Source organism: Anomaloglossus baeobatrachus, chromosome 2 (assembly GCF_048569485.1).
Source record: "Anomaloglossus baeobatrachus isolate aAnoBae1 chromosome 2, aAnoBae1.hap1, whole genome shotgun sequence".
Lineage (NCBI taxonomy): Eukaryota > Metazoa > Chordata > Amphibia > Anura > Aromobatidae > Anomaloglossus > Anomaloglossus baeobatrachus.
In genome coordinates, this window is record NC_134354.1 from 120,343,186 (window position 1) to 120,370,559 (window position 27,374).

Genomic DNA, 27,374 nt, shown 5'->3' on the forward strand with positions numbered 1-27,374 from the left:
TGTCTCAGATGGGTACACCGTGACGAGGTGAGACAGCTTTTTACCTTTTTGCAAAAATGTATACACTAAGTACCCTGTTATTAAGCACTTGCAATTTATTTATTTATATTCAGGGTATTTTTCATACAATTTTTCTCCTTGGTTTTTTCTAGTCTTAAGGCTGCAATTCACATGCTTAATGTTGCATGTTTACTGAACATTGTTTCAGCTCAGGTTTTTGTGTTTTTTGTATGTTTTCTTGCTTGGTTGCAAGTTGGGGGTGCAGCCCTCCTAGTACTGAGACTGAACAGCTGATTGCGTCTCACTTTGCTGTGTATTTTATCTGGGACACAGCTAACCACTTGCCACCATCCATATTGGAGTTCTGACATGACACAAGTCAGGTATTGATAATGTTTTTAACTTCAGTAGGTTAGGGACTGTCTCAGATGGGTACACCGTGACGAGGTGAGACAGCTTTTTACCTTTTTGCAAAAATGTATACACTAAGTACCCTGTTATTAAGCACTTGCAATTTATTTATTTATATTCAGGGTATTTTTCATACAATTTTTCTCCTTGGTTTTTTCTAGTCTTAAGGCTGCAATTCACATGCTTAATGTTGCATGTTTACTGAACATTGTTTCAGCTCAGGTTTTTGTGTTTTTTGTATGTTTTCTTGCTTGGTTGCAAGTTGGGGGTGCAGCCCTCCTAGTACTGAGACTGAACAGCTGATTGCGTCTCACTTTGCTGTGTATTTTATCTGGGACACAGCTAACCACTTGCCACCATCCATATTGGAGTTCTGACATGACACAAGTCAGGTATTGATAATGTTTTTAACTTCAGTAGGTTAGGGACTGTCTCAGATGGGTACACCGTGACGAGGTGAGACAGCTTTTTACCTTTTTGCAAAAATGTATACACTAAGTACCCTGTTATTAAGCACTTGCAATTTATTTATTTATATTCAGGGTATTTTTCATACAATTTTTCTCCTTGGTTTTTTCTAGTCTTAAGGCTGCAATTCACATGCTTAATGTTGCATGTTTACTGAACATTGTTTCAGCTCAGGTTTTTGTGTTTTTTGTATGTTTTCTTGCTTGGTTGCAAGTTGGGGGTGCAGCCCTCCTAGTACTGAGACTGAACAGCTGATTGCGTCTCACTTTGCTGTGTATTTTATCTGGGACACAGCTAACCACTTGCCACCATCCATATTGGAGTTCTGACATGACACAAGTCAGGTATTGATAATGTTTTTAACTTCAGTAGGTTAGGGACTGTCTCAGATGGGTACACCGTGACGAGGTGAGACAGCTTTTTACCTTTTTGCAAAAATGTATACACTAAGTACCCTGTTATTAAGCACTTGCAATTTATTTATTTATATTCAGGGTATTTTTCATACAATTTTTCTCCTTGGTTTTTTCTAGTCTTAAGGCTGCAATTCACATGCTTAATGTTGCATGTTTACTGAACATTGTTTCAGCTCAGGTTTTTGTGTTTTTTAAACATTTTAAACGGTTGCGGCTGCCGCTCTCTCCCACCCAAGTAACCTGGCCCTGATGCTGCCCCTAAAACCCAGGCAGCACCCCTTGACCCCAGTCCTGAACCAGTTACCCGAGCGGGATCTGTCCTTCCCCTCCAGAGGATAGTCACCGGTTCCTGTGGTGGCTGGGCCCCAGCCTGCTCCACTGCGGGCCCTCCCTCCAACCTGCCTCTCCGGAGGCGGTAACGGTTAGCTGCAACAACAGATTTTTATTTACAACCCACTTAACGTTTGTGGTTGCCCTGCAAGTTCACGGGCTTGTCCATAGGAGTTCCTATGCAGCTAGATGGTCCCCACGGGGACAACAATGCCGGCAACGGCCGGTTCCCAATCACGGTAGACAATCAGGTTACTTTCACGGTAATCATTTTCTCATTTTTGTTAAACTTTTTAAACTTTCAAACGCACTCAGACTGGTGGTCCCTACGGGGACGGTGCAATGGTGCTCCGCTGCCCTACTCAGATTCTTCATCATTGCTTGAGGGAGGGGGTGTAGCGCTCACACGGGCCTCTTTGCTGCCCCTCAATTTTGCATCTAGGGCGAACCACCCCCTCTCTCCACAGTGCCGGGTGTACTGGACCAAGTCGCCTGGCATCAAGTTCCGACCAGGGTGCTCCTCTGGCAGGTGAGCATTCACATCCCGCCGGGCTATAAACACTTCGGCCTCCAGGCCCGGTTTATAAATAAATCCATAGCCCCGGCGGACATCAAACCGCCTCACCTGCCCTTCATACAACGGGCCCCGGACACGGAAAGTTGCCTGATGGAGGTTCTCTTTTTCCCGGATTGCACGGGCCACCAACTCCGCCTTCTTCCTTTCCCTCTCTTCAATCTCCAGGCCCAATGGTACTGGCTCCCTGTCCCAGTACGGCGCTGCTGCGAGCTCCGGCGCACGGGTCGGGCCCCGCGGGACATTTTGGACGCTGCCCACTGTTAGGGATCTGGGCGGCAGGTCCCGCGGCTTCTTGGCCTTGGACGCCGCCTTGCAGCGGCAACCCGGCGCAACCTCAGCCGAGGTGTGGGGGATGGGCACAGGGGCTTTCCGCGGTTGGGTTTTCAGCACGGAACGGGTTATCAGCTCCGGCTCGGGGGACTTCTCAGGGGATGCCTCCGGTTCGATTTTCGGGACTTTCCAGGGCAGCACCTCCGGTCGACTACGGGCTCCGGCTACAGGTCGGCCCGCCTGGGCGGGCATGCTGGGTATCGCTACCGGTTGCGGTGGTAGCGGGCCTAGTGGCGGGGTCACGGCTTCCGAGACGGGTGGCGAGGGAGGCAGCAGGGGGAGAGGGTTTGGACCGGGTCCCGCAGCCGCGATGACCGGCCCTTCAAGGGCATCGGGGCGTGGGTCACTCACCCTCCCTTCCTCCGCTTCCTCCTCGCATCTCCGCACAGTCGCTATGACGTCTGCCATGTCGGTCTCCCACTCCTCTATGAGGAGCTGCATCTTGACCTGCAGCCTCTGGTAGAGCTGTGCGGTCCGGATCTCCACCCACGCCGCGGTTCCAGGCGCGGGGGCTACGGTGCTGCGGGATGGCATCCACATGTTGCTGGCGGCTTCTCCCAGGAACAAGATGGCTGCAGGGTCCTGGCGTCCCTGCTTTTATAGCCGCGTTCACATGCAGCTGGCCGCCATTCCGTCTCCCCTAGCCTCTTTCCGGCCCCTCCTCTCTCGGGGCGGGGTCTTGGCCTTCGCGCCTCCACTACTCGAGAAGACGCTCGAGCGGGAACTTTTCGCGCCAAAGATGGCGGCTTCTGAAATTTTCTGGCCGGACACCCCCGGCGGTAACAAGGCGCACCTCTACCCAACGGCAGAGCGGTAAGATCCTGTTCGTGACGCCAAGTTGTCACGGGCGGAGGAGGGGACGCTGCGCTCTCCCACTGCTCGGGTCCGGCTGCCGCTGCGGCTGCTGCGGCCTGCTGCTGCTGCTCGGTGGCTCGAGCGATGGGCCGGATCCCGGGGACTCGAGCGGCGCTCCTCGCCCGTGAGTGAAAGGGGATTGGTTTTTGGGATAGTTTATTGTCCGTGACGCCACCCACGGTTGTGGTGATTTGTTGACACCACCGCTGCTCTGTATGGGGATCCCGGGGGTGATGACAGGGAGCAGCAAAGTTGTTGGTTCTCCCCTCCGTGGGTAAGGGGTAGTTGTCCCGGTGCCCAGTGATGAGGTGGGGGATGCTGGATGGCAGAGCCGGTGCAGGGCTTGGTGGGGTGCAGGGACGCGGGGGCAGCGCTGTACCTTGCGGCACTGTGGTACTCACTCAGCCTGAGACGATGACACAGTTCTCGGTAAAACACACGGCTGGAAAGACTGTTCCCACGGACGGCTGCACTTGCTTTTCCCCAGTAGTTGACGGTGATGGTCCCTTCTCCTGCACCTAATGTTTCTGTGTTGGTAGCGATGGGTTCCCACCGGTTACCCACTCCTCGGCTTCAATCTGGGCCGAAGGAGCCCCTCTCTTTGCCCGCAGGCGCTGGCCCTGAGAAACTGGTGCCCTGTCGGTGGCAGTGTCTCTCTCCAATGGTTGGACTGTTGCCTTCAATCGGGACTTGGTTGTTGGGAGACCCAGAGGTCCCCTTCACTAACGGATTTGGCAATTTCACAGCGACTCCTAGCCTTGCCGGGATCCGAAAGGCCCCTGCCAATGGTGCTGACTGCTCTTCGTATACCGCTCCGGTACCACCGGGCCACCACCCGTCCGCGGTCCATCCAGCAACCTCCAAGCAGTCTCCCCTGCAGACAGTCACCGCCGTCTGCTGACCTTGCTGTCTCAGTCCGGGGCACACACCCGGACCAACTTCAGTCTTGCTTAACGGTTCCTTTTTCTGTCACTGTCCTCCTCTACCACTTCACTGTTTTCTCCTTCACTTCCCTAGCTGTTCTGCCTGGTCTTCCCGCCTCCAGGGCTGTGAACTACTCGGTGGGCGGAGCCAACCGCCTGGCCCACCCCCTGGTGTGGACATCAGCCCCTGGAGGAAGGCAACAAGGATTTTAGGTTAGCCTTGGTGTTCCTAGCTGGGGTGTAGGGTGTGGTGGTGTTGTGACCTGTGACCCCTGGCTTGCCCAGGGCGTCACATATACACCTTGGATAACTCTCTGCCAAATGACTGTTCGCTCGACAGCTATCCATCCATTCACATGAATTCTTGACTCAGGGGATATGTCGTTGTCTTATACAGCATGTCTGCAGAAAAAATATATACTCCATTCACCTAGGATTTCTCCAAACCTGTGACACTGCTACCACTACTTACCCGCTCCACTGATCGGCTCCTCTTTGGTTTACTCCAACCTCAAGGTCTTCCAGCAGGTTCCACCTCTGACTAGGCCCCACAAGGTCATGGGCATGTCATTAAAGGGAACCTGTCACCAGTTTTATGGCTTATAAGCTGTAGCCAGCACCAGTGGGCTCTTATATACAGCATTCTAACACGCTGTATATAAGAGCGCAGGCCGCGCTGTAGAACATAAAAAACACTTTATAATACTCACCTAAACCGGTCGCTGCGGTGCTGATGGTCAGATGGGTGGCGCTGTTCTCCGGGACCGGCACCTCCTCTTTTGGCCATCTTGCTACTCTGTCTTCTGAAGCCGCGGTGCATGACTCGTCTACGTCATCCTAACTCGCCGGCACTGAGGTCCTGCACAGACGCACTTTGATCTGTCCTGCTCCTGCGCAGGACCTCAGTGCCGGCGAGTGTGTATGACATAGACGAGTCATGCACCGCGGCTTCAGAAGACGTAGTAACAAGATGACCGAAATACGAGGCGTCGGTCCTGGAGAACAGCGCCACCCATCTGACCATCAGCACCGGAGGGACCAGTTTAGGTGAGTATTATAAAGTGTTTTTTATGTTCTATAGCGCGGCCTTCGCTCTTATATACAGCATGTTAGAATGCTGTATATAAGAGCCCACTGGTGCTGGCCACATTTTATAGGCCATAAAACTGGTGACAGGTTCCCTTTAATGTCGGTGAGAAGGAAACTTAAGACTTTTTGTTTTAACCACTTCTTAGCAACTTAAATTTGCACCAAAATAATTTCATGTAAATTGATCCTCTCTACTTGCATTTTTTTGAATTGAACAAATCTGCTGAATTGTGGATTTTAGGAGATTCGATAAACTCTACTTCCAATTTATCTTAAATGAAAAATAAAACAGATGTGCAATAGATCTTTATTCAAAATGTTCTTTTGCTTTTACAGCTCTTATGCAGATCTATGTGTTTTGATAGTGACATTGAAAACACAAACCCTGTGTAGTGCAACCTTGCAGTCATAGTCCCTTCCAATTGTTCGCAACTTTATGCTTATATACTGTAGATTCTTAGAAGTTTTAGAAGTAGGGACATAGTAAAGAGAGTTTAAAATTGCAGAATCAGACTATGCAGGGTTTGTTTGTAGTCTGTTACTACGGTATGAAGACACAAAAGTCTGCAAAGAAGCTGTAGGACTAAATTGAATGGGTGGACCTGGGGAGGAGCAGGCTCAGGATAGGGGTGGCTATACCTGCCCAGCAAATGAATGTAATGGGGTGCCATTTCTTACACCAGAAATGTTACTCCAGTCCCTGACTGGCGAAGCATTTTGGCGAGGCGCATGGCACTGACAATAAATTTGGCTCATCTTATTCTTGCACAAACCCCATTAAGACTGGTATATGAAACTCCTGTCTTAATAGAAATCTGTCACTTGGAGCCACTGCCAGTAAGCCCTTATATACAGTATTCTACAATGGAGAGGTCTGTAATTTTTATCGTAGGTACACATCAACTGTGTGAGACAGAATAAAAAAAATCCAGAAAATCACATTGTATGATTTTAAATAGTTAATTTGCATTCTATTGCATGAAATATGTATTTGATACAATAGAAAAACAGAACTTAATATTTGGTAGAAACCTTTGTTTGCATTTACAGAAATCAGACGTTTCCTGTAGTTCTTGACCAAGTTTGTGCACACTGCAGCAGGGATTTTGGCCCACTCCTCCATACAGATCTTTCCTAGATCTTTCAAGTTTCAGGGCTGTTGCTGGGCAACATTGAGTTTCAGCTCCCTCCAAAGATTTTCTATTGGGTTCAGGTCTAGAGACTGGCTAGGCCACTCCAGGACCTTGACATGGAGTCTTTTTTTTAGCCACTCCTTAGGCTGTATGTTTTGGGTCATTCTCATGCTGGAAGACCCAGCCACAACCTTCAAAGCTCTTATTGAGGGAAAGAGATTGTTGACCCAAATCTCACCATACATGACCCCATCCATCCTGTCTTCAATATGGTGCAGTCATCCTGTGTTTTGCAGAAAAGCAACCCTGAAATATTATGTTTCCACCCCCATGCTTTATGGTAAGCATAGTGTTCTTGTAGTTGTACTCAGCCTTCTTCTTCCTTCAAACATGGCAAATGGAGTTAATGCCAAAAAGTTTTATTTTGGTCTCATCTGAGCACATGACCTTCTCCCATGCCTCCCCTAGATCATTCAGATTGTAATCGGAGAACTTCAAACAGGCCTGGATATGTGCTGGCGTGAGCAGGGGAACCATACATGCGCTGTTGTCCCAGCTATGTTCAGATCATTGACCAGGTCCTCCCGTGTAGTTCTGGGCTGATTTCTGATCTTTCTTAGAATCATCCTTACCCCATGAGGCTTGATCTTGCATCGAGCCCCAGACCAAGTATGATTGACAGTCATCTTGTGTTTCTGCATTTTCTAATAATTGCGCCGACAGTTGTTGCCTTCTCACCAAGCTGCTTGACTATTGTCCTGTATTACATCCCAGCCTTGTACAGGTCTATCATTTTCTCCCCAATGTCCTTAGAGAGATTTTTGGTCTTGGCCATAGTGGAGAGGTTGGAGTGTGATTGAGTGTGTGGGCAGGTATTTTTAAGACAGGTAACAAGTTCAAACAGGTGCAATTAGTACAGGTTATGAGAGCAGAGTCGGAGGACTTCTTAAAGAAAAAATAACAGGTCTGTGAGAGAAAGAATTATTGCTGGTTGGTAGGTGATCAAATACTTATTTCATGCAATGAAATGCAAACTAATTATTTTAAAATTATGCAATGTGATTTTCTGGATTTATGTATCAATTCACAGTTGAAGTGTGTTTACAAAAAAAATTACAGCAGACCTCTTCATTCTTTGTAGGTGGGAAAACTTTCAAAATCAGCAGTGTGTCAAATACTTCTATTCACCACTGTATATCGTTCTAAAACCCCTATATAATGCATTCGATACATTGGTAGTACCTTTCAGGATGTGTAAGTTGCCCATTTCATAGGCACTAATAAAACCCCATACCAGCAGAGATGCAGGTTTTTGAACTGTGTGCTAACAAGCTGGATGGTCCTTTTCCTCTTGAGTCTGAAGGACATGGTGTCTGTCATTTACATTAAGAGTTGCAAATTTTGATTTATCGGACCACTGAACAGTTTTCTGTTATTCCTCAGTCCATTTTAAATTAGCTTTAGCCCTGAAAAGATGACAGCGTTTCTGGATTTTTTTTATATGCTGTATGTCTTATTCTTTGAATGATGGATCTTTAAATTGAATTTTTGGATTGTAAAGGTGAAATGTGTTCACAGACAATGATTTCTGAAGTGGTCCTGAATAGTGATGGGTGAATCCCCCGCCCCAATGTTTGGGATCGGGAGCCTCGCCCGAACGTTTTGTAAAGTTCGAGTTAGGGGCCGAAGATAACGCAAACTTGCGTCCAAACCCCGAGCTTGGACTTTACAGTTATTTAATGGGGCGGAGGGGGGGGGGCTATAAAATAAAGTATATAGTTAAAAATAAACATTGTCATTACACTTACCAGTCCCATGACGCGTCCTGCAGACCCGCTCAGCTGCTGTTTCCTGGCCGCTTCTGCTTCCAGGTCCGATCATTAACTTCTGGTTGTTTTCACTGCACTGCTCGTCACTCTGCAGTCTTCGGCTTTTTTCAACCATGTTATCGGTGACGTCAGGGTTTACCCAAGTCCTTGGCTTAGCCAAGAACTCGATTGAACTTTGTCTATCACTGTCAGCCTGCTTTTCGCTCTGTATAGACGCTTGTCTGTACAGAGCGATGAAGCAGAGCTAATATTGCTCTCCCTGCTTCTCACTCTGTATAGACGCTTGTCTGTACAGAGTAATGAAGCAGAGCTGACATTGTTCTCCCTGCTTCTCACTCTGTATAGATGCTTGTCTGTACAGAGTGATGAAGCAGAGCTGATATTGCTCTTCCTGCTTCTCGCTCTGTCTAGAAGCAGGGAGAGCAATGGTGTACCCTCGGTGTGACCACAAGTGCTCAGGCTAATATTTGCCCTTAATTACCATACCTGGCCTCTTCCTATGTAGATTGCCAGTGCACACTTGGTTAGAATAAAAATTAGTACAAAAGAAAGCTTTGGCATGTAGCACACATGGAGCAGGTGCAGAACTTTCTCATCTCTGATAAGGCAGCTGATACTTTAGTAAAATCTAGAAAATGACCGCAGCAGAGGTAAGAAAGTGTTGCTCCTACTCCAAGCACTGTGTGCTCTCACACCAAAGCTTTCTTTTCAGCCATTGCTCACTCTGGCTAAGTGAGCTCTAGCAATATAGATAAAGGGAGATAACCAGTCATTATAGTTGGGAGGCACAATGATGTACTGCCTCCTTGTGGCATGCTAAGGGCACATCGAAAATCCTGATTTGCATAGTAGACAAATTACATTGCCACATCCCCTATGAAGATAGCCACTTGGCCATAGTGAGCGTAAGCTGAAAAGTAAGCCTTGGTGTGTGAGCATACAGTGCTTGTAGTAAGCCAACACTCATCGTGGCGATGTGAGTTCTTGTAATTTACATATGTGGAGGTGGCCAGGCATAATAGTTAAAGGGAATCTGTCAGCATGTTTTTGCTATATAATATGAAGCCAGCATGTTGTAAGGGTTAAGACTGAAAGTACAGGCATGCCTGTGTTGTCACTGTCCAATCTTTTGTTTATTTGCTATGTCTGTTTTAGGACCCTTATCTTTGCTGTGGTTAACTGGGTCGCGCCATGATGTCTGGCACAACACCTCCTCTAATTGACACCTCGCAGTCAATGGACAGTCTCTATAGACAGCCAGGTGTGGATGGGGGCAGCCTTCCGGATTCTGCTAAATGGCTAAAGCTAAAAATGCACATTGTGTCATAATAGCTGCACCCAGTAATCTAGATGATACATCATCAGATTCAGACTTTCATTGCCTACATCTTATTGCTTTCATATGAGGTAACAATAACCTGCTGACAGATTCCCTTTAAGAGGCAGTGGTTGCTCCTAGAACATTAAGGACCAGATTTTGCTCTGGATCTGATTAATGCCTGATTATGTTGGTTTTGTACCTAAGGAGTGCTATATTTCCATTGGTGACAGTTTTGTGTAAAAGCTTCTATCTAATGCTGGCTCAGGCCTAAAAATGCATGCATGGTACTAAATTGTACTCTAAATGTCACTGTTCATTAAACTGCAGCCTGCTGTGAGCTTTTATGTGGAAGTACAGTATGACTTTATAAATAATTACTTATGAAGCTTAACTATGTATGAATGGTGGAATAGCAGCTCTGACTATAGCTATTAACACAGAGGTCACCAGCGTTTTGCTGCTGAAGAGCTGAAAATGATTGCTTATTGTTGTCCAAACAGCAGGTTTAAAGACAAATGCTGATACTTTCCACAACGCCATTTAGGTGTAACTGAGTAATTAGCTCTGCAGTCCTACAATCAACCTGGACAACATCAGTACAGTCATCCATTTATTTGCCTTCCCGTAGGCTATGTGAACAACAAAATAAATGGCAGTGCCGTATACAGTAGGTGAAATAAGTATTGACCGCTTCACCAATTTAAAGGTGCTATTAACATGAATTGCTCACCAGATGCCAGTAACAACCCATCCAATTATTTCTAAAGGTGCTATTGACATGAATTGCTCTCCAGATGCCAGTAACAACCCATTTAATTCACACAGTCAAAGGAATCAAACCATAAATGTCCATAAATTTCATGATGTGAGATAATGAGAAATGACACAGGAAAAAAGTATTGAACACGCTTACTGAGATTTATTTAAAACTTCGTACAAAAGCCTTTGTTGGTGATGACAGTTTCCTGATGCCTCCTGTGTGAAACAAAAACTAGTGGCATGCAATGCTCAGGTGTGATTTTGGTCCATTCTTCGACATAAACACTCTTCAAATCCTAAAGGTCCTGTGGGCTCCTTCTATGAAATCTGAGATTCAGTTCCTTCCATAAATTATATATTGGATTCAGGTCAGGTGATTGGCTGGTACATTTTAGCAGCTTTATTTTCTTTCTCTAGCAATTGAGAGTTTCCTTGGCTGTGTGTTTGGGATCATGTGTTGCTGAAATTTTCACCCTCGTTTGATCTTCATCATCCTAGTAGATGGCAGCAGATTTTTATCAAGAATACCTTGGTACATTTGTCCATTCAACCTTCCTTCAATCATATGAAGTTTGCAAGCACCATATGTGAAAAAACAGCCCCACACCAAGATGTTCCCATGTCCATACTTTACTGTTTTTATGGTGTTTTTCAGGTGATATGCAGTGCCTTTTGGCCTCCATATATGGTGTGTGTTATGGCATAATAGGAGTTCAAATTTGGTCTCATCTGACCAGACTATATTCTCCCAGTATTTCACAGGCTTGACTAAATGTTGTTGTGCAAACTTTAAACACACCTGAGTATGCTTTTTTTTCCAGTAATGGAGTCTTGTATGATGAGTCCATACAGACAATGGAAGTTGAGTGCATTACTTATTGTTGTCTCTGAAACAATTGTACCTGCTGATTCCAGGTTTTTCTGTAGCTCTCCACAAGTCGTTCTTGAATCTTGGCCAACTCTTCTGATAATTTTTTTCATTATTTTGTCTGAAATCTTGCAGGGATCACCTGGTCATGGCCGGTTTATGGTAAATTGATGTTTTTTCCACTTCTGGATTATGGCCCCAACGGTGCTTATTGGAAGCTTCGGTAGTTTAGAAATTCTTCCGCAAGAAATGCTCATATCAGTATGTTTTGCAACAATAAGGTTGCGAAGGACTTCAGACAGCTCACTGGTTTTACCCATCATGAGATGTTTCTTGTGTGGCACATTGGTAATAAGACACCTTTTTATAGGTCATTAGGTCAACTAACTGATATTTTTCACTAAGTGGCAAGATTGCTTTTTAGTTACTGATAGATTTCGGCTGCTGCCATGGCTTTCTCCATTTCTCTTTCTTCATGTGTTTAATACATTTTACCTGTGTCATTTCTCATTATGACACATCACTGAATTTATGAAAATCTATGATTTGATTTCTTTGCCAGTGTGGATTGGATGGGTTGTTACCAACATCTGGTGAGAAAATCTATGTCAGAAGCACCTTTAGGAATATATTTGCTTAGAAAATTGGTGATGTGTTCAATAATTATTTCACCCACTGTATGAAGCATGACAACAATGACACCCAGGAGACCCTGTTGACTATATTGCATTACATATAGGTTATCACCACGATGTCTGCTATTTTACTATAAAACACAGTCCAGCATTCTGAGCTATTGTGTCCAACATTTTTGATCATATACACAACATGCCAATAAAAAAAGGAAAAGCCACAACAGCTCCATGAAATGGAGAACACATAAAATCACAGATTGGGGTCACTGAGTGCTGAAACGCATAGTGGATAAAAGCCACCAATGCTCTGCCGACCCAGTAACAAACCTCCTTTGACATTAATCCCTTCCTTACATGGCAATTTTCCATTTTGTTTTTCTTTTAGTTTTTTCCTCTTCTTCTTCCAAGAACCAAGACTTTCATATTTTCCATGGACATAGCCATACGAGGGCTTATTTTTTGAGCGATGAATTTTACTTTTGAATGACACCATTCAGTTTATCATGTGTTGTAAAGGAAATTGTGAAAAAAAAAATCTAAGAGTGGCATTAAAGCACAATTCTACAATTGTTTTGTTTTTTATATATATATTTACTGTAAAAATGATCTGGAGATATGATTTTCCAGGTCAGAATAATTACTAAGATTGCAAACATGCATAGTTTTGTTTTGTTTTTATTAACTCCTTTACCACCTGGAGATTTTCCATTTTTCGTTTTCATTTTTTCCTCCCCTTCTTCCAAGAGCCATAACTTTTATGTTTCCATCAATATAGCCATATGAGGGCTTGTTTTTTATGGGACGAGTTGTACTTTTGAATTACATCATTCAATCTGCATATTGTACTGGAAAACGGGAAAAAATTAGAAGTGCTGTGAACTTGCAAAAAAAAAGTGCAATTGCACAAATGTTTTTGGGGGGTTTATTTACTATGTTCAATATATATATATATATATATATATATATATGGCCAAATTGACCTTGCAATATGATTCCCCAGGTATGTATAAGTTTGTAGATACCAAACATGTATAGTTTTAATTTTATCTAAGTGGTAAAAAAAAATTCTGAAGTTTGTCAAAAAAAGAATTGTGCTTTTGTTGCCATCTTCCGAGACTCGTGGCGTAACTTCTCATTTTTCAGGATCTGGGGATTCAGGCTCTGTTTCTATGCATTCCAGTGCTCTGCAGCAGACTTCTGCAGACCCAAGACATCATGGTACACAGGTACACAGATGGGTGCATGTGTAGCACCCGAGGGGCATGGGGAATCAGACAAAGGGCCTCGTACCTGAGTTACTCATCACCGGGCCGGTGTGGTGGTCTGAGATGTTGCGGTGGCCTGCCCGGCTTTGTGCCATGACGTGTACACCGATAAGGAGGCAGGAGCATGGGGGTTATAGTAGGAAGATTGTCGTGATGCCACCTGTGGTACGCGGCCAGAGATTAGCCACCGCTGCTGTCGCTGTTCTCCAGGGCGGATGGTAATGGCAGCCGAAGATGGTATCACTCCCCACAGGCGGAGCGGACCCTGGGAAGGATGATGAGGTGAGTAGTGATGGTGAAGGCCTTAGGTGCCGAGGTGCGGGGCGGCAGCGCCGGTAATGAGTCCGAGTCAAATGCTGCGGTTCCAGGTGTTTTTACTCACTCTTTGTGCCGCTCGTCCGGGTAGTACTGGTCACTCGCTCTGATGTGCCCCTTTGGCCTCGAATAAGTTAGAAGCAGTCAGCGGTGTTTGAAAGAAGAAAGTACTTTGTCAGAGTTGCCCTTCCAGCCTTGGGGAACCTGGGCCGAGCGCTCCGCTCCAAGCCCCAGACCACATGAAGAGAAGAGAAGAAGAGGTGATGGTGTTGTGTCCCAGAACTGGTGTCCCAGGTAGACTGACTGAAGATTGTGTGAGTGTGCTCCTACTTCTACCCCAAGTGGAACCCACCCCCCAGGTGGCTGGTTTCAGTAACCGGGGAAGTCCCATGCCTCGTGATGGCCACCCCCCTGCCTACCCTGAGCCAACCCTCCCTGTGAGAAGGCTCCTAAGCTATTATATGTAAAGTGTCAATGTGGAACACCGGTGATTAACCCCCTCCTTACTCAAGACGAACATCGCACCTTAAATAAGGTGCAATATTCTGTGGCGACTGGAGCCTCAGGGGTGCCACATTCCCCCACAACAAATGGAAGCACTCCTGGGCTGCAACTAAACAAAATTAGTACACTGCAATTTTTCAGTATGCACTATAACAAGTAACATTCTTCCCTTTATAGGATTCACCATTAGTAAGCAGTTTCAAACATTTTCAACAGCTATCGGTCAGCAGTATCATCATGCAATTAATATCAATATTTGCATATGGGAAAGAAAAACAGTTATTCTTGCTTGGCTGCTGGTGATGCCAGAGGGCTGGTCCCAACTCCCTGGCTCTGGGCATTCAATGCACACCCACGGGCAAAGTGTCCAATTTTATTGCAGCGCCTGCAGAATGGCTGCCCATCAGAATCATAACGATCAGGAACTTGTGGCAGCGGGGTCTTCCCACGTCGCTGCCAGGGTGGTCAACAGCACTAGAAGTTCAATGGTTGCAGGTTGCTGAGTCCCTTGCTTGGATTGCACCGCTTTGGTCAGAGCAGTCATGGCTTGAATCAGTTCCAGGATCCGGAGCCGCAGTCGAAACAAGCTGTACAGTCTATCTTTGAAGTCACTCAGGTATGTGATTCTCCTCAGTGGACATGTCCTTGCAGGCACAGAGTTTCCTGCTGGTTTGCACCACTTATTGCGACTGTCCTTTTTCAAAGACACAGTTTAACACAGTTCTTTTAAGGCGCACAGTACCCAGGTTTTTGGCCTGGGCACGATATTTTGTTTGTGACGGCAAAATGTAGCACCCAGGGGCAGGAGGAATCAGCCGTGGGGCCTCATACCTGAGTTACTGGTGTGGTGGTCTGGGATGTCGCAGTCTGGCTTCAGATTCCGGCTTCGTGCCCGAGGTGTACACCAATAAGGAGGGAAGATGATGGGGGTTGTAGTAGGAAGATTGTCGTGACGCCACCTGTGGTACACAGCCAGAGATTAGCCGCTGCTGCAGTCACTGTTCTCCGGGGCGGATGGTAATGGCAGCCGAAAATGGTATCGCTCCACACAGGTGGAGTGGGCCCCAGGAAGGATGATGAGGGGAGTAGTGATGGCAAAGGCCTTTGGTGCCGAGGTGTGGGGTGGTGGCGCCAGTAATAAGAGTCCGAGTCAAATGCTGCGGTTCCAGGTGTCTTTACTCGCCCGGGTAGAACTGGTCATTCGCTGTGATGTGCCCCGTCGGTCTCAGATAAGTTAGAAGCAGTCAGCGGTGTATGAAAGAACAAAGTCCTTTGGCAGAGTTGCCCTTCCAGCCGTGGGGAACCTGGGACGAGTGCTCCGCTCCAAGCCCCAGACCCCGTGAAGAGAAGAGGTGATGGTATTGTGTTCCAGAACTGGTTTCCTGGGTAGACTGACTGAAGATTGTGAGTGTGCTCCTACTTCTACCCCAAGTGGAACCTGCCCCCCAGGTGGCTGGCTTCAGTGACCGGGGAAGTCCCATTCTTCATGATGGCCACCCCCCTGCCTACCCTGAGCCAACTCCCCCTGTGAGAAGGCTCCTAAGCTATATGTAAAGTGTGAATGTGGAACACCAGTGATTAACCCCCTCCTTACCCAAGGCAAATATCGCACCTTAAATAAGGTGCAATACTCTGTGGCGACTAGAGCCTCAGGGGCGCCACACATGGACTGGTACGCACCCCTGCCGGCATGCTGTAAATGACACTGTCAAAGATTGACAGAGGAATTTAACAGGTTAACAGTCGCAGGTGTAGCTTCGTTCCATGCGCGGCTGTTGGAGGCAGATTATGGCTGAATAACACAATCACCATCTCCTGGGAAAGATGCGGGTTCAGCTCCTGAGCCCACATCAAAGTCAGAGAGCTGGTATATGACAAAACTGTACATCACATGTAGATAAGGGGTTAACATTAGCACAAAGCCCAAAAACTGAGCGCCCAAAGCGTGGCATGGGTTTCCATTGCCTAGCGTCTGCATGCAAGTCCTATATCACCAAGCACAATGTCAAACATTGGATGAAGTGGTGTTGGGCCCACTTGGGTCTTGGGAGCAAGGGAAATGTGTTCTGTGGAGTGACAAATCACACTTCACCTGGTAGTCTGAAGGATGAGTCTGAAATTGGGGACTGCCAGGCAAATGTTATCTGTCAGACTGTAAAATTTGGATAATGCCATCAAGTTGATTTTCAAGGGTTGACCTAAGCTTCTTAATTCCATGACATATTGGACAACTGCGTGTTTGCAGCTTTGTAGGAACAATTTAGAAAAGCAGGTTTAAATACCACGCCAAACCACAGGAGTCCAGATGAAGTTAGTAAATCTCTTTTCTTTATTTTCACAGGTCTACGCGTTTCAAGGACATATCCGTCCTCTTCCTCAGGACAAATGCAGAGAATACTATCTTATACTAGATAGTATTCTCTGCATTTGTCCTGAGGAAGAGGACGGATATGTCCTTGAAACGCGTAGACCTGTGAAAATAAAGAAAAGAGATTTACTAACTTCATCTGGACTCCTGTGGTTTGGCGCGGTATTTAAACCTGCTTTTCTCCTGTTGTCTGAAATCACTCCGTTTTTGCGGGACTGCTGCCTTCCACGTTACTTTCATGCTGTCAAAGGGGTTGTGACTGGCACAACCGCATCAGGTGAGTGTTCCTGTTACACATTCACCTCCCATTGTTATACCGGGTAAGACCCTATTTGCGCCTTTCTTCCCACAGTTTTTCGCTTTAGGAACAATTTAGGGGAGGCCTTTTATAGTCTAAGCATGACTGCGCCCCACGGCACAAAGTAATGTTCATAAAGGTATAGTTGGGTGACTTTGATATTGAGGTGGAAGAACCTGGACTTGCCCACACAGAGCTCTGACCTCAACCTCATCAAACAATTTTGGTATTAACTAGAGCGGAAATTGTGAGTCAGATCCTCCTGCATAAATGGGCAAACATTCCCACAGACACAATACAAAAATTTGCAGAAAGCCTTTCCGGCAGTGTAGAAGCTGTTTGTAGTTGCAAATGTGGGCAACTCCATATTAATGCCTATGGATTTAGAACAGGAGGTCATAAAAGCTCTGGTGGGTGCAATATATCGGTGTGCCGATACTTTAGTCCATTTAGTCTATATTTGATGATTTTCCAAGTGAATATGACAGACTTACAAAACCAAAAGAACATTACTCATTCCTAAACTTGGCCAGCTTGGCTTGACACTAAATTGAATTGGGGTGCTTGATATTGTGACTAGGGTCTGGTCAGCATTTTCTGTACAGCTCTGAGGAAAATAAAAATGTAGCAGAGATAATATATTAAAGCACTTTAATGAACTGAAATCCAAAATTACCAATCAGGTGCTCACTATATGATCTATACCAAGATTTAGACGCCTGTTCATAGAGTACAATAGATTTCTCAGCTCTGCAACACTTTGTTTTAGGTGCCAGGATTTCACACCAGCAGTTGTTTCCTTTGCAGTGAAATCAACTGGTTTATATGGGTGGGGGGTTCTTGACTTTAGAAGTTCTAATCTTCCGTCTTCTTCTTATGTCTATACTGATTTGCTTAACTAACACATAACTAATAAATCTATTATCCTTTATGTTATATTCTCTTCCAGGAGTTGACTCTCGTAATGGAGACTCAGTCTTTGGAGCAGCAAATCCAAAGTGTGGAGCGCAACATTACTTTCCTAAAAAAGGAACAACTAGAAATGTTGCAAGGTCTTCAGCTGGAGATTCTCCGCCTGCAGAAACGTTGTACAGGTAAGATTTTTTTTTGTCTTTAAAACCAGTTTTTGCTCCTTACTTACATCTGTGGTCACCAACATCTCCCTATACAAGTGATACAAAAGAATCAGGTGTCATTTGAATGTCCACATATGATCTTGAAGTTTTTGCATATTTTTTTTCTGCATTTGCTGGGCACAAAAACCTGCTGTACGTATATGGGAAAATTAGAATGACATTACAAACTGTTCTGTGGAATATTTGCACGCTTTTTTACATTTTGCTTGCAAACAGTGGCTTTTTTTCGAAAACACAACATACTCTAAGTTTAGTATTTTTTTTCACGCCTACCTCCACGGGCTCCTCTAGAGGGAATAAAATATAGATAAAAAACATTGTATGTATGTATGTATGAATTTATGTATGTGTATATATATATATATATATATATATATATATATATATATATATATATATATATATATATACTGTATATATGTGTGTGTATATATATATATATATATATATATATGGAAAAAGGAAGAACAGCTCTATCAGCGAGAGATTATCTCTAAAGGACTGCTGCCAGGTAGTCAACCATATTCACGAGCTGTGTATAACTGTATAACCCCGCCATAACCACTGATTGGCAGCTTACTATATACACTGTACATGGGCCGAAGATTGCCATCCAGTGGTGTGGGCGGTGTTATACAGAGGTCAACATTCTGAAAACTGCTAGATCTGCAGCAGAGAAAACATGGATGTTATTATCAAAATGAAAGTAATTAGTCCAGTAAGTACTGTATTTTCCGGATTATAAGATGCACTTTTCCCCCCCAAAACTGAGAGTAAAATGGGGGTGTGTCTTATAATCCGGATATGGCTTACTGCAGTGGCGATGGTGGAGCGAGGGTCACAGGATGCATATTCTGTCTCTTCCTTATAGCAGTGAATCCAACCGCTCTAATTATCAGTCCCTTAGATAACTGTATGGTTTACTCACTCTAAGGCTTCCACAGATAGTGTCAACTCAGCACAACGATGACTTGTAGGAAGACAAGGAGAAACGCTGTAGTTTTCTTCTAGAATCTTGTATTAAGTACAAAGTAAATGCAGGTGAAAAGGAATAATCTGTACGGGGTTTTAGGCATGTCTCTTCAGCAATGGTTTCTCTAGACTAAACTGAAGGAGAAGGGAGGAGCATTCTATACAGAAGCCAACTAACGGAGGTACATAGGGACAAACTTCATACAGTCTAATCTACCTAGCAACAATAAAGGAATTTCCTGATAGGAGGAAAAATATGCAAAGCAAGAATTACATACAACAGGTTGTTCCCATTCATGGGACACAACAATGCAGGTTTGGCGTTACTGAGGGTTCAGAGGAGCGGGTGTCATTACAGTGGAGCAGCTCAGGAGGGTCACAGGATGGAGGGTCGGCAATGTGACGGGCACCATCGATCTGACAGCAGGCTACGGGCTCTATTGAATCACCTGCCGTTGATGCAATAGACTTCAAGAAAATGGCCGTGGAGGCAGCGCGTGCGCAGATTGACATGATGGACTTCAAGAAAATGGCCACGGAGTCCTATCTGCGCACATGCTACCTCCACGGCCATTTACTTGAAGTCAACCTTGTCAACCGCGGGCAATTCAATGAAGCCGGCAGATCAATGGCGCCTATTGCCGCAAAACCTCCAATCCCGCAGTATCGCTGACCCTCCATCCACTGACCCTCCTGAGCCGCGACACCCCCCTCCGCCGAGCCCGCAGCATTGCCGACCCTGCCTTCTGTAACCTTCCTGAGCTGCTTCACCACACACTAGGATTATAAGATGCACCCTAATTTTGCCATTAAATATTTTTTCCTATTTTCTGCCTCTAAATTTGGGGTATATAAAACAAAAAATACGGTAATACATCACCGGAATCAGGGTCTCTGCTCCTAAATCATGCTGCTCTCAATAGGGTAGTAAAACCCTGGTGAGATTCCCTTCAAGTGGTCCTCTTTAAAGCATATCTAATACATGACCTTATGAGGAGGAATTTCTGTGAATTTTTAAATATAATAGTGGGAAACACCTCTAATAGTATTGATGACAGCAACACACGAGTACAGTACGTAAATACCAGAGAGGAGCCAAGGCAAGAGTCAGAGCGAGGACCCCTGAATGATTTCACCCCTATGTTGCCGATAGCCCACCAGTATTCTAGAATAAATGTTTGCTTCACTCAGGTTTTATATTCCCTGAAGTCATACTACCCATTCATATAGTTCATTAAAGACAAAAGAACAGCTTTCTATACTGGATTGATAGCTTACTTGTCAGATAGTGTAATAAGAGATCAATGAGATTCGTGTTCGGTAAATGAGAAATCACACAAGATGCATTTTCCTCCCATTTACCACCTGAGCACACTGCTGTTCAGCCAAGGAACAGCTGCCATGTGCAAATCCCAAGAGCTCCTACCATAGACTCTTACATACCGTAAATCATTCTTCTGGCACAATGGGGGATATTTGTGGCAAATGGAAGCCTGTACGTTACGTCAATATGCAAAAACAGCTATTATATGGTAAAATACAGTGCTTAATATCAGTCAATAGATATCATTATCCTCGTAGACGCAAATACTGTATTATAATTAGTATAATTTATATACTTGCAAGTCTTGACTTATTGTTTAATGAACCACATAAGTTCTGAGAAATAACATGGAGGCAAGCTGTTATACCCTATACAATGTCACTAAGAAAAAGCAATGCAATGCTGCCAGCACAGTCATCCCATGATTACATTCTCATAGGTAATTGCATGCTATTCAGATGGCGTGCCATGTAAGGCTGCTTTCACACCTCCAATTTTTCCTGTGCAGCACAATCCAGCACTTTGCAGGAAAAACGCAACCGTTTTTTTTTTTGCTGCCGGTTGCATTTTTCCTGCATAGACTTTAATTAGTGCCGCATGGGCTTGCGTTCCGTCCGTTTTTTGCCGCATGCGGCAGATTTAGCCGATGCGGCGGCCGGATGGAACGTTGCCTGGCACGTTTTTTTGTGCGGCAAAAAAACCCGCATCATGCCGCATCCGGCCGATGCGGCGCATTTTTCAATGCATGCCTATGGACGCCGGATGCGGCGCGATGCGGTAAAAACCGCGTCCAGCCTCCGCATGCGGTTTTATCCACTGCGCATGCTCAGTAGCATGCCGCAAGCGGCAAAAACCGGACGGGCCGCATTTAAAAAACTTATGCAAAGGATGCGGCTTTTTCGCCGCATCCGTTGCATAGGTTTTAGAGCCGGACTGGCCGGCTCTGCACCTACCGGATGTGTGAAAGCAGCCTTAGCTAAAGTCTGATCTTGCCCTTGTGTACAGTATTAGTCTATGTGCCCACGGGGAGAGTGCCCTGTGGTTATATCTGCAGGACATTCCAAAGGAGCTCGCAGAAAACCGCAGCACAACTTTGTTTATAAGCTGCGGTTTATTTGCGGAATGTCCTGCGGATATGCTGCGGTATTCTGCATTGAGCATACAGTACCATGGCTTGGGCACTGCATCCTCAATGCAGAACAAGTGCTGCAGTGATCGGTAGTTCATACTTACCTGCATCACGCAGCACTTCACACTCTTGTCATGTCTGTCAGCGTCTGCACATTGCCGGAGAAGGTGGGCGGGCCTGAACTAGCTCCGACTGTCACATGACAGGAGCTCGTGCAGGCCCCGTCCACCTCCTGCTTCCTGCTCCTGGCTTCACTGCGCTCCAGTCTGCACCAGAAGAAGTGATTCCGGTGTCTTCTATCAAGGCAGGTAAGTATAGGACGCTGCAGAGAAATCCGCAGGAATAATTCACATGCTGCAGATTTTTCCGCAGGGAAATTCGCATTATTTCCGCTGCGGAAAAAAACGCAGCATGGGCGCAGCATGGGCACAGCACTCCCCAAATGCCATAGAAATGGCTCCGCAAGCAAATCGCGGCAAATTCCTCGAATTTTCCGCAGCGTGGGCACATAGCCTTAGTATGTGAGGTCTGACCTTGAAGAGCTCATAAGAAAAATGTCTCAAGTAATAGCAGTATAGTTAAAGTGGAGGGTTTAGTTGCAGCACACTAGACAGTGGGAACGTCTGTATACCTCCACAACTTTATACTAGATGTAAAAGCAGACATATATTTGGTGTAACCTGTGCAGTCGCACAGGGGTCCAAGAGATAAAGGGACCCAATACTACTTCAAAAGCAGGTAGAATTCTGTATTATGCTAAACTATTGGACTTTAAATGGTCCATATATTGTTCTTGCACAAGGGCCCTCTTCTGTCTGTGTCCCCCATTGTGTCAGGACCCCTGTTAATCAATATACCAGTCTTGAGTCTCACCTGTCGTTTCAGGTAACTTTTAGATTAAGCTACTGCGTGTACTTAAGGCATCTCATGATATATGTTCCTCAAGGCTCTGTCCTTGGGCCTCTAATCTTTCTCATCTATACCTTTGGCTTGGGATAACTCATAAAGTCCCATGGCTTCCAGCACCACCTATAGGCTGATGACACTCAGATCTAACTCTCTTGCCCAGATGTCACCTCTCTGCTGTCCAGAATCCATATTCTCCTTCTTCTACTAACACACAATCTCCCCTCTACCACACTTAATTCCCCTACCTGATCTATCTCGCACAATAAATATCTTCACACTTTCCCCTGTACCAGACGTTCGCTGCGTCAGAGTAACTCTCAACTCTGCTATGTCCTTCAAACCACATATTCAAGCCCTTACAACCTTCTGCTGCCTCCAACTCTAAAATATTTCCAGAATCCGTCCTTTCCTCAAGCCTGAATCTACTAACATTTTAGTACATGCCCTGATCACCTCTCATCTTGACTACTGCAATATCCTCCTCTGTGGTCTCCCTGCTAAGTCTCTCACTTTTCCAGTCCATCCTTAACTCTGCTGCCCAACTAATGCACCTCTCTGCTTGCTACTCTTCCAATTCTCTCCTTTGCAAATCCCTTCAGTGGTTCCCAATTCCTCAATGTATCCAGTTCAAACTACTAACACTGACATATAACGCCATCCATAATATGTCCCATATGTACCATATATCTCTCAACAAATCACCTCATATCTTCCCACACATAATCCTCCTTCTTGCCTCCCCACTCCTACGTTCCACACCAAATCACCTCCAAGACTATCTGAGTATCCCTCATCTTCTAGAATTCTGTGCCCAAACATATTTGATTATCCACCTGTTGCGGACGGGGGCCGGTGCCGCTGCAGAGGCTGCTCAGATCCGGGTTTGTTACTGAGGCTCGAGTGGTGTCCGAACCCGGGCTCGCACGGCCGTCCGTCCTCACAACCATAGGAAGGGAGTATTTACAGGGGATGGTTTTGTAGGTGACGCCACCTGTGGGTTGCGGTGAGAGTTGGTAGCACCGCCGCTGCCTGGTGATGGGGCGCCCGGGGCTGATGGAGTGGGGCAGCAGGATGGAATCCCCTCCACAGGTAGGGGAGGTGTAGTCCCGGGGCCCAGGTACACGGGAGCAATGGCTGCTGGAGGGGACGTGCCAGGTTGGACCGGGGGTCAATGGTGTACTCACAGTTCAAAGAATCGCACACAAGTCCAGTGGTAAACCAAATTGCTAGTGACTGGTCGCCTCCGGCGGGTGTATTCGGGTCCCACACCCAGGTCTAGCAAACAGGGGTACCTTCACCCTGCACTTAGTGTTTGTGTCTTCACTGGGACAACTCCGCTTGGAACGGGGAAGTCCACTCCCGGTACTGTGTATGTTGGGAGCTGTGGCCCGCGAAATCTGACCCTTGGGATTTCTGTGGGTTCTGACGGACACACTATCCCCCGCGTTGGGCTGCCGTTTCGCTCTCTGGGCTTCTGTGGAACAAGGCATGAAACCTTGTCCCCGGCTGGTCAATTAACAAGGGGCCTTGCAACCATCCTTGTCCTAGGGTCCAGGTACCCCGACTGTGCACGGCCTCCGTACCGGATTCCTGCTGTCGGCACCGGCGGGCTACAACCCTGCCCCGGTCCACTTTAGGTCTCCCGCGACCGGATCTTTGTCGCCTGTGGTCCTGCTTGCCGTATGCCACCTAGTCCGGTAGTCCAGGGGCCCCAACCCCTGACTCCACTGCACTTCCACACTCCTCCACTTTCAACTGTCAGAACTGTTCTGTTGTCTGAGCTTGTCTGTTGTGTTCCCCCCTGACCCCTCAGGACCCCTAGGTGGGCGCTCCCATCCGCCTCGTTCCGCCTACTGGTGTGTCCCTATTGTCATGAGGGGGTGACTAGGCTTTACTGGCTGTGTGGTGTACCTGGGTGTGGGTTTTGTGTTGGTATGCCAAGGAGGATGGAGCATTGTACCTGAGAGATTTGTACAACCTCTGTGACTCCTGGTTTTGCCAGGGCGTCACACACCACACTTGGAACTTTATGATGGAACTTGAAAACCCACCTTATAGAAAAAACCTTAGTCTGCATTGACCCAGCTGCCACCATACCACCAAAGCTGCTGTAAACCCCTCAATCTACTGTCTCCTTCCTCATTTTCCTGTAGACTATAAATCCACAGGGAAGGGTCCTCCCATATCTGTACCAGTATGTCGTTGCTGGTTTTGCTCACTGTAATCTATATTCATATCTTGCATATTACTCCTTATTACATGTAGAGCACTTTAGAGTCAAAGGTGACAATGGTTCAATCAGGCTTACCAAAATTTTTTAATTTTGCCAAATGCCAGAATGATGAGATAGAGAAAATGATTTAAAGGGAAGGTGTCGTCAAAAAAAAAATTAAATAACTGAAAAAATGTAAAGTAATAATGTTTTTTGTTTAAATATTATTTGTTTTTAATTGAGCAAAATATAAAAAAAAAATTAAAAAGTTTGATATTTTCCACTGTTAAACACTAGGGGGAGCAGCTGCTGAAATCCTACAGAAATCCCACTGTAGAAAAAGCTCACATTACAGCTGCAGTAAAGTGGGCGGAGTCTGCTCTCCTGTGTGTGATGTCACAGCTCCCCCTCCTAATCTTAGTGTTTACAACAGATAACAGAGAATGACATGTAGGGACATGTCATGGTAGCAAGGGCAGAGTGAGGGCTGGGGAGAGCGGAGGGAGGGGGTGTCATCGGAGACGGTAACGAGGGAAGGGGAGGCGGCCCGTACTCACACATCCTGACGGTTGAGAGGGGTAAACTAGCGCAAACAGCATAGTTGTGAGCTCCACAATGATGGCGCCGATCTCCTCCCTCTGCTGTGATCTGGACAGCCCAGGGGGCGCGTCCAGGTCACAGCAGATGCCTACTGTAACGTTACTGATGGGGTCGGATCCCAACCACTGTTCTCTATGCACAGGGGCTGCCATAAAGGAGTGAGTAACTGTCGTTACACACACAGCAAATCCAGCATGGCAGCCCCCCAGTGCCTCCAGTAAAATTAGAATTAAATAAAAACTAAATAAGCAGCAATTTTCAATTTATATTAAAAATACTTGATTTCATAATCACTATTTTTAATACAAAAATAAAAAAACGCGATACCTTCCCTTTAAGGTATTTTTATTACTTTCTGTCTTTGGAAGCTTCTGGTTTATTGGCAACATCTGAGTTAATTATAGACACACCTGTGGATGGATTTTAATGCACACCTGAAAAACAATTCTTCTTTGTGTAGCATCATGGGAAAGTCAAAAGAAATCAGCCAAGATCTGTACAAACAATTATGCGCAAGTACAAACAAGATGGGAATGTCCAGCCATCATACCACTCAGGAAGGAGACGGGTTCTGTGTACCAGAGATGAACGTGCTTTGGTCAGACATGTGCATATCAACCCAAGAACAAAAGCAAAAGATCTTGTGAAGATGCTGGCAGAAGCTGGAAAGATTGGGTAATTTCCACAGTGAAATGAGTACTGTATCAACATGGGCTGAAAGGCCACTCTTCTAGGAAGAAGCCATTACTCCAAAAGAAACATAAAAAAGCCAGATTTGCTAATGCACACAGGAACAAATACCTTAATTTTTGGAGACATGCCCTGTGGTCTGATGAAACTAAAATTGAACTGTATGGCCATAATGACCACCCTTATGTTTGGAGGAAAAAGGAAGAAGCTTTGAAGCCTACAAACACCATCCCAAATGTGAAATACGATGCACTTCAGAAAATAGATGGCATCATGAGAAAAGACGATTATGTGGCAATGCTTAAGCAACATCTCAGACATCAGCCAGAAACTTAAAGTTTGGGCGGATATGGGTCTTCCAAATGGACAATGACTCCAAGCATACTGCCAAACTGGTTGCAAAGTGGCTTAAGGATAACAAAGTCAATGTTTTGGAGTGGCCATCAAAAGCCCTGATTTCAATCCTATTGAAAATTTGTGAGCAAAGCTGAAAAGGCCGGTGCGAGCAAGGTGACGTACAAACATGGATGTTACACCAGTTCTGTCAGGAGGAATGGGCCCAAATTCCTACCAACTATTGTGAGAAGCTTGTGGAAGGATATCCAAAACGTTTCACCCAAGTCATAGAGGTAAGGGCAATAGTACCAAATACTAATGAAATGTAGGTAAACCTTTAACTTTGCAGAAAGTAATAAAAATGCCTTAAAACATTCTCTCTCATTATTCTGGCATTTGGCAAATATAAATATTTTGTGTGCATTAAAATATATCCACATATGGGTCTCTAATTAACTCCGATGTTGCCAATAGACCTATCAGAAGCTTCCAAAGACATGACATCATCATATGGACTGTCCCATATTGTTTAAAGGCATATTACTCTTGGTGTATGTAAACTTTTGACTTTGCAGAAAGCAATAAAAATGCCTTAAATCATTCTCTCTATCATTACTCTGCCATTTGGCAAATATAAATAATTTTGGTTCCTAATTGATCTAAAACTGGAAAGGTTTATTCTAATTTCATGTCAGATAGTAAGAAAAATATGCAGATGTGTCTTTTTAGATAGGGATGTAAACTTCTGGTTTCAACTGTATATAAAGAAGACTGTTTCCGCAGATAAATCTGCCAGGGGTGGCCAACATCCAGCCCGCACGGACTTCACCCACACTTTGGGACGTAATTAAATCAGCCCTCTCCACACTAGGGCCCCACGTATCTGGCACCAGGATTCAACCCAGAGGGTCAGCCAAATTATTATTATTGGGGTCTTTCTCTCCTCACATCTCCCACAGATGTGGGTTGCTCCTCTCCCTGAGGGACTCTCCAGACACTTCTTGTATACGCACCCTTTTTACTAACTAAACTCATCCCTGCATTAACTCTCCCTTGCCAAGAGAGTTCCCGGGAAGCAGTTTTACACATTGTGGCCACCTAGTGGCCACATAAATACCCATTACACCATTATATTAACTTAAACTGTATATACAGTTAGGTCCAGAAATATTTGGACAGTGACACAAGTTTTGTTATTTTAGCTGTTTACAAAAACATGTTCAGAAATACAATTATATATATAATATGGGCTGAAAGTGCACACTCCAGCTGCAATATGAGAGTTTTCACATCCAAATTAGAGAAAGGGTTTAGGAATCATAGCTCTGTAATGCATAGCCTCCTCTTTTTCAAGGGACCAAAAGTAATTGGA

General features: G+C 45.4%; 1 protein-coding gene across 1 annotated transcript in view; it reads left to right on the forward strand.

The window, feature by feature from the left end:
* CCDC92B (coiled-coil domain containing 92B) overlaps window positions 1-27,374 on the forward strand; it is a 116,610-nt gene that overhangs the window by 8,161 nt on the left and 81,075 nt on the right. The window contains exon 2 of the mRNA XM_075335291.1: window positions 17,644-17,788. Coding sequence (XP_075191406.1) covers window positions 17,659-17,788 — 130 coding nt within the window. The 5' untranslated portion in view covers window positions 17,644-17,658. The remainder of the gene's footprint in view (window positions 1-17,643; window positions 17,789-27,374) is intronic.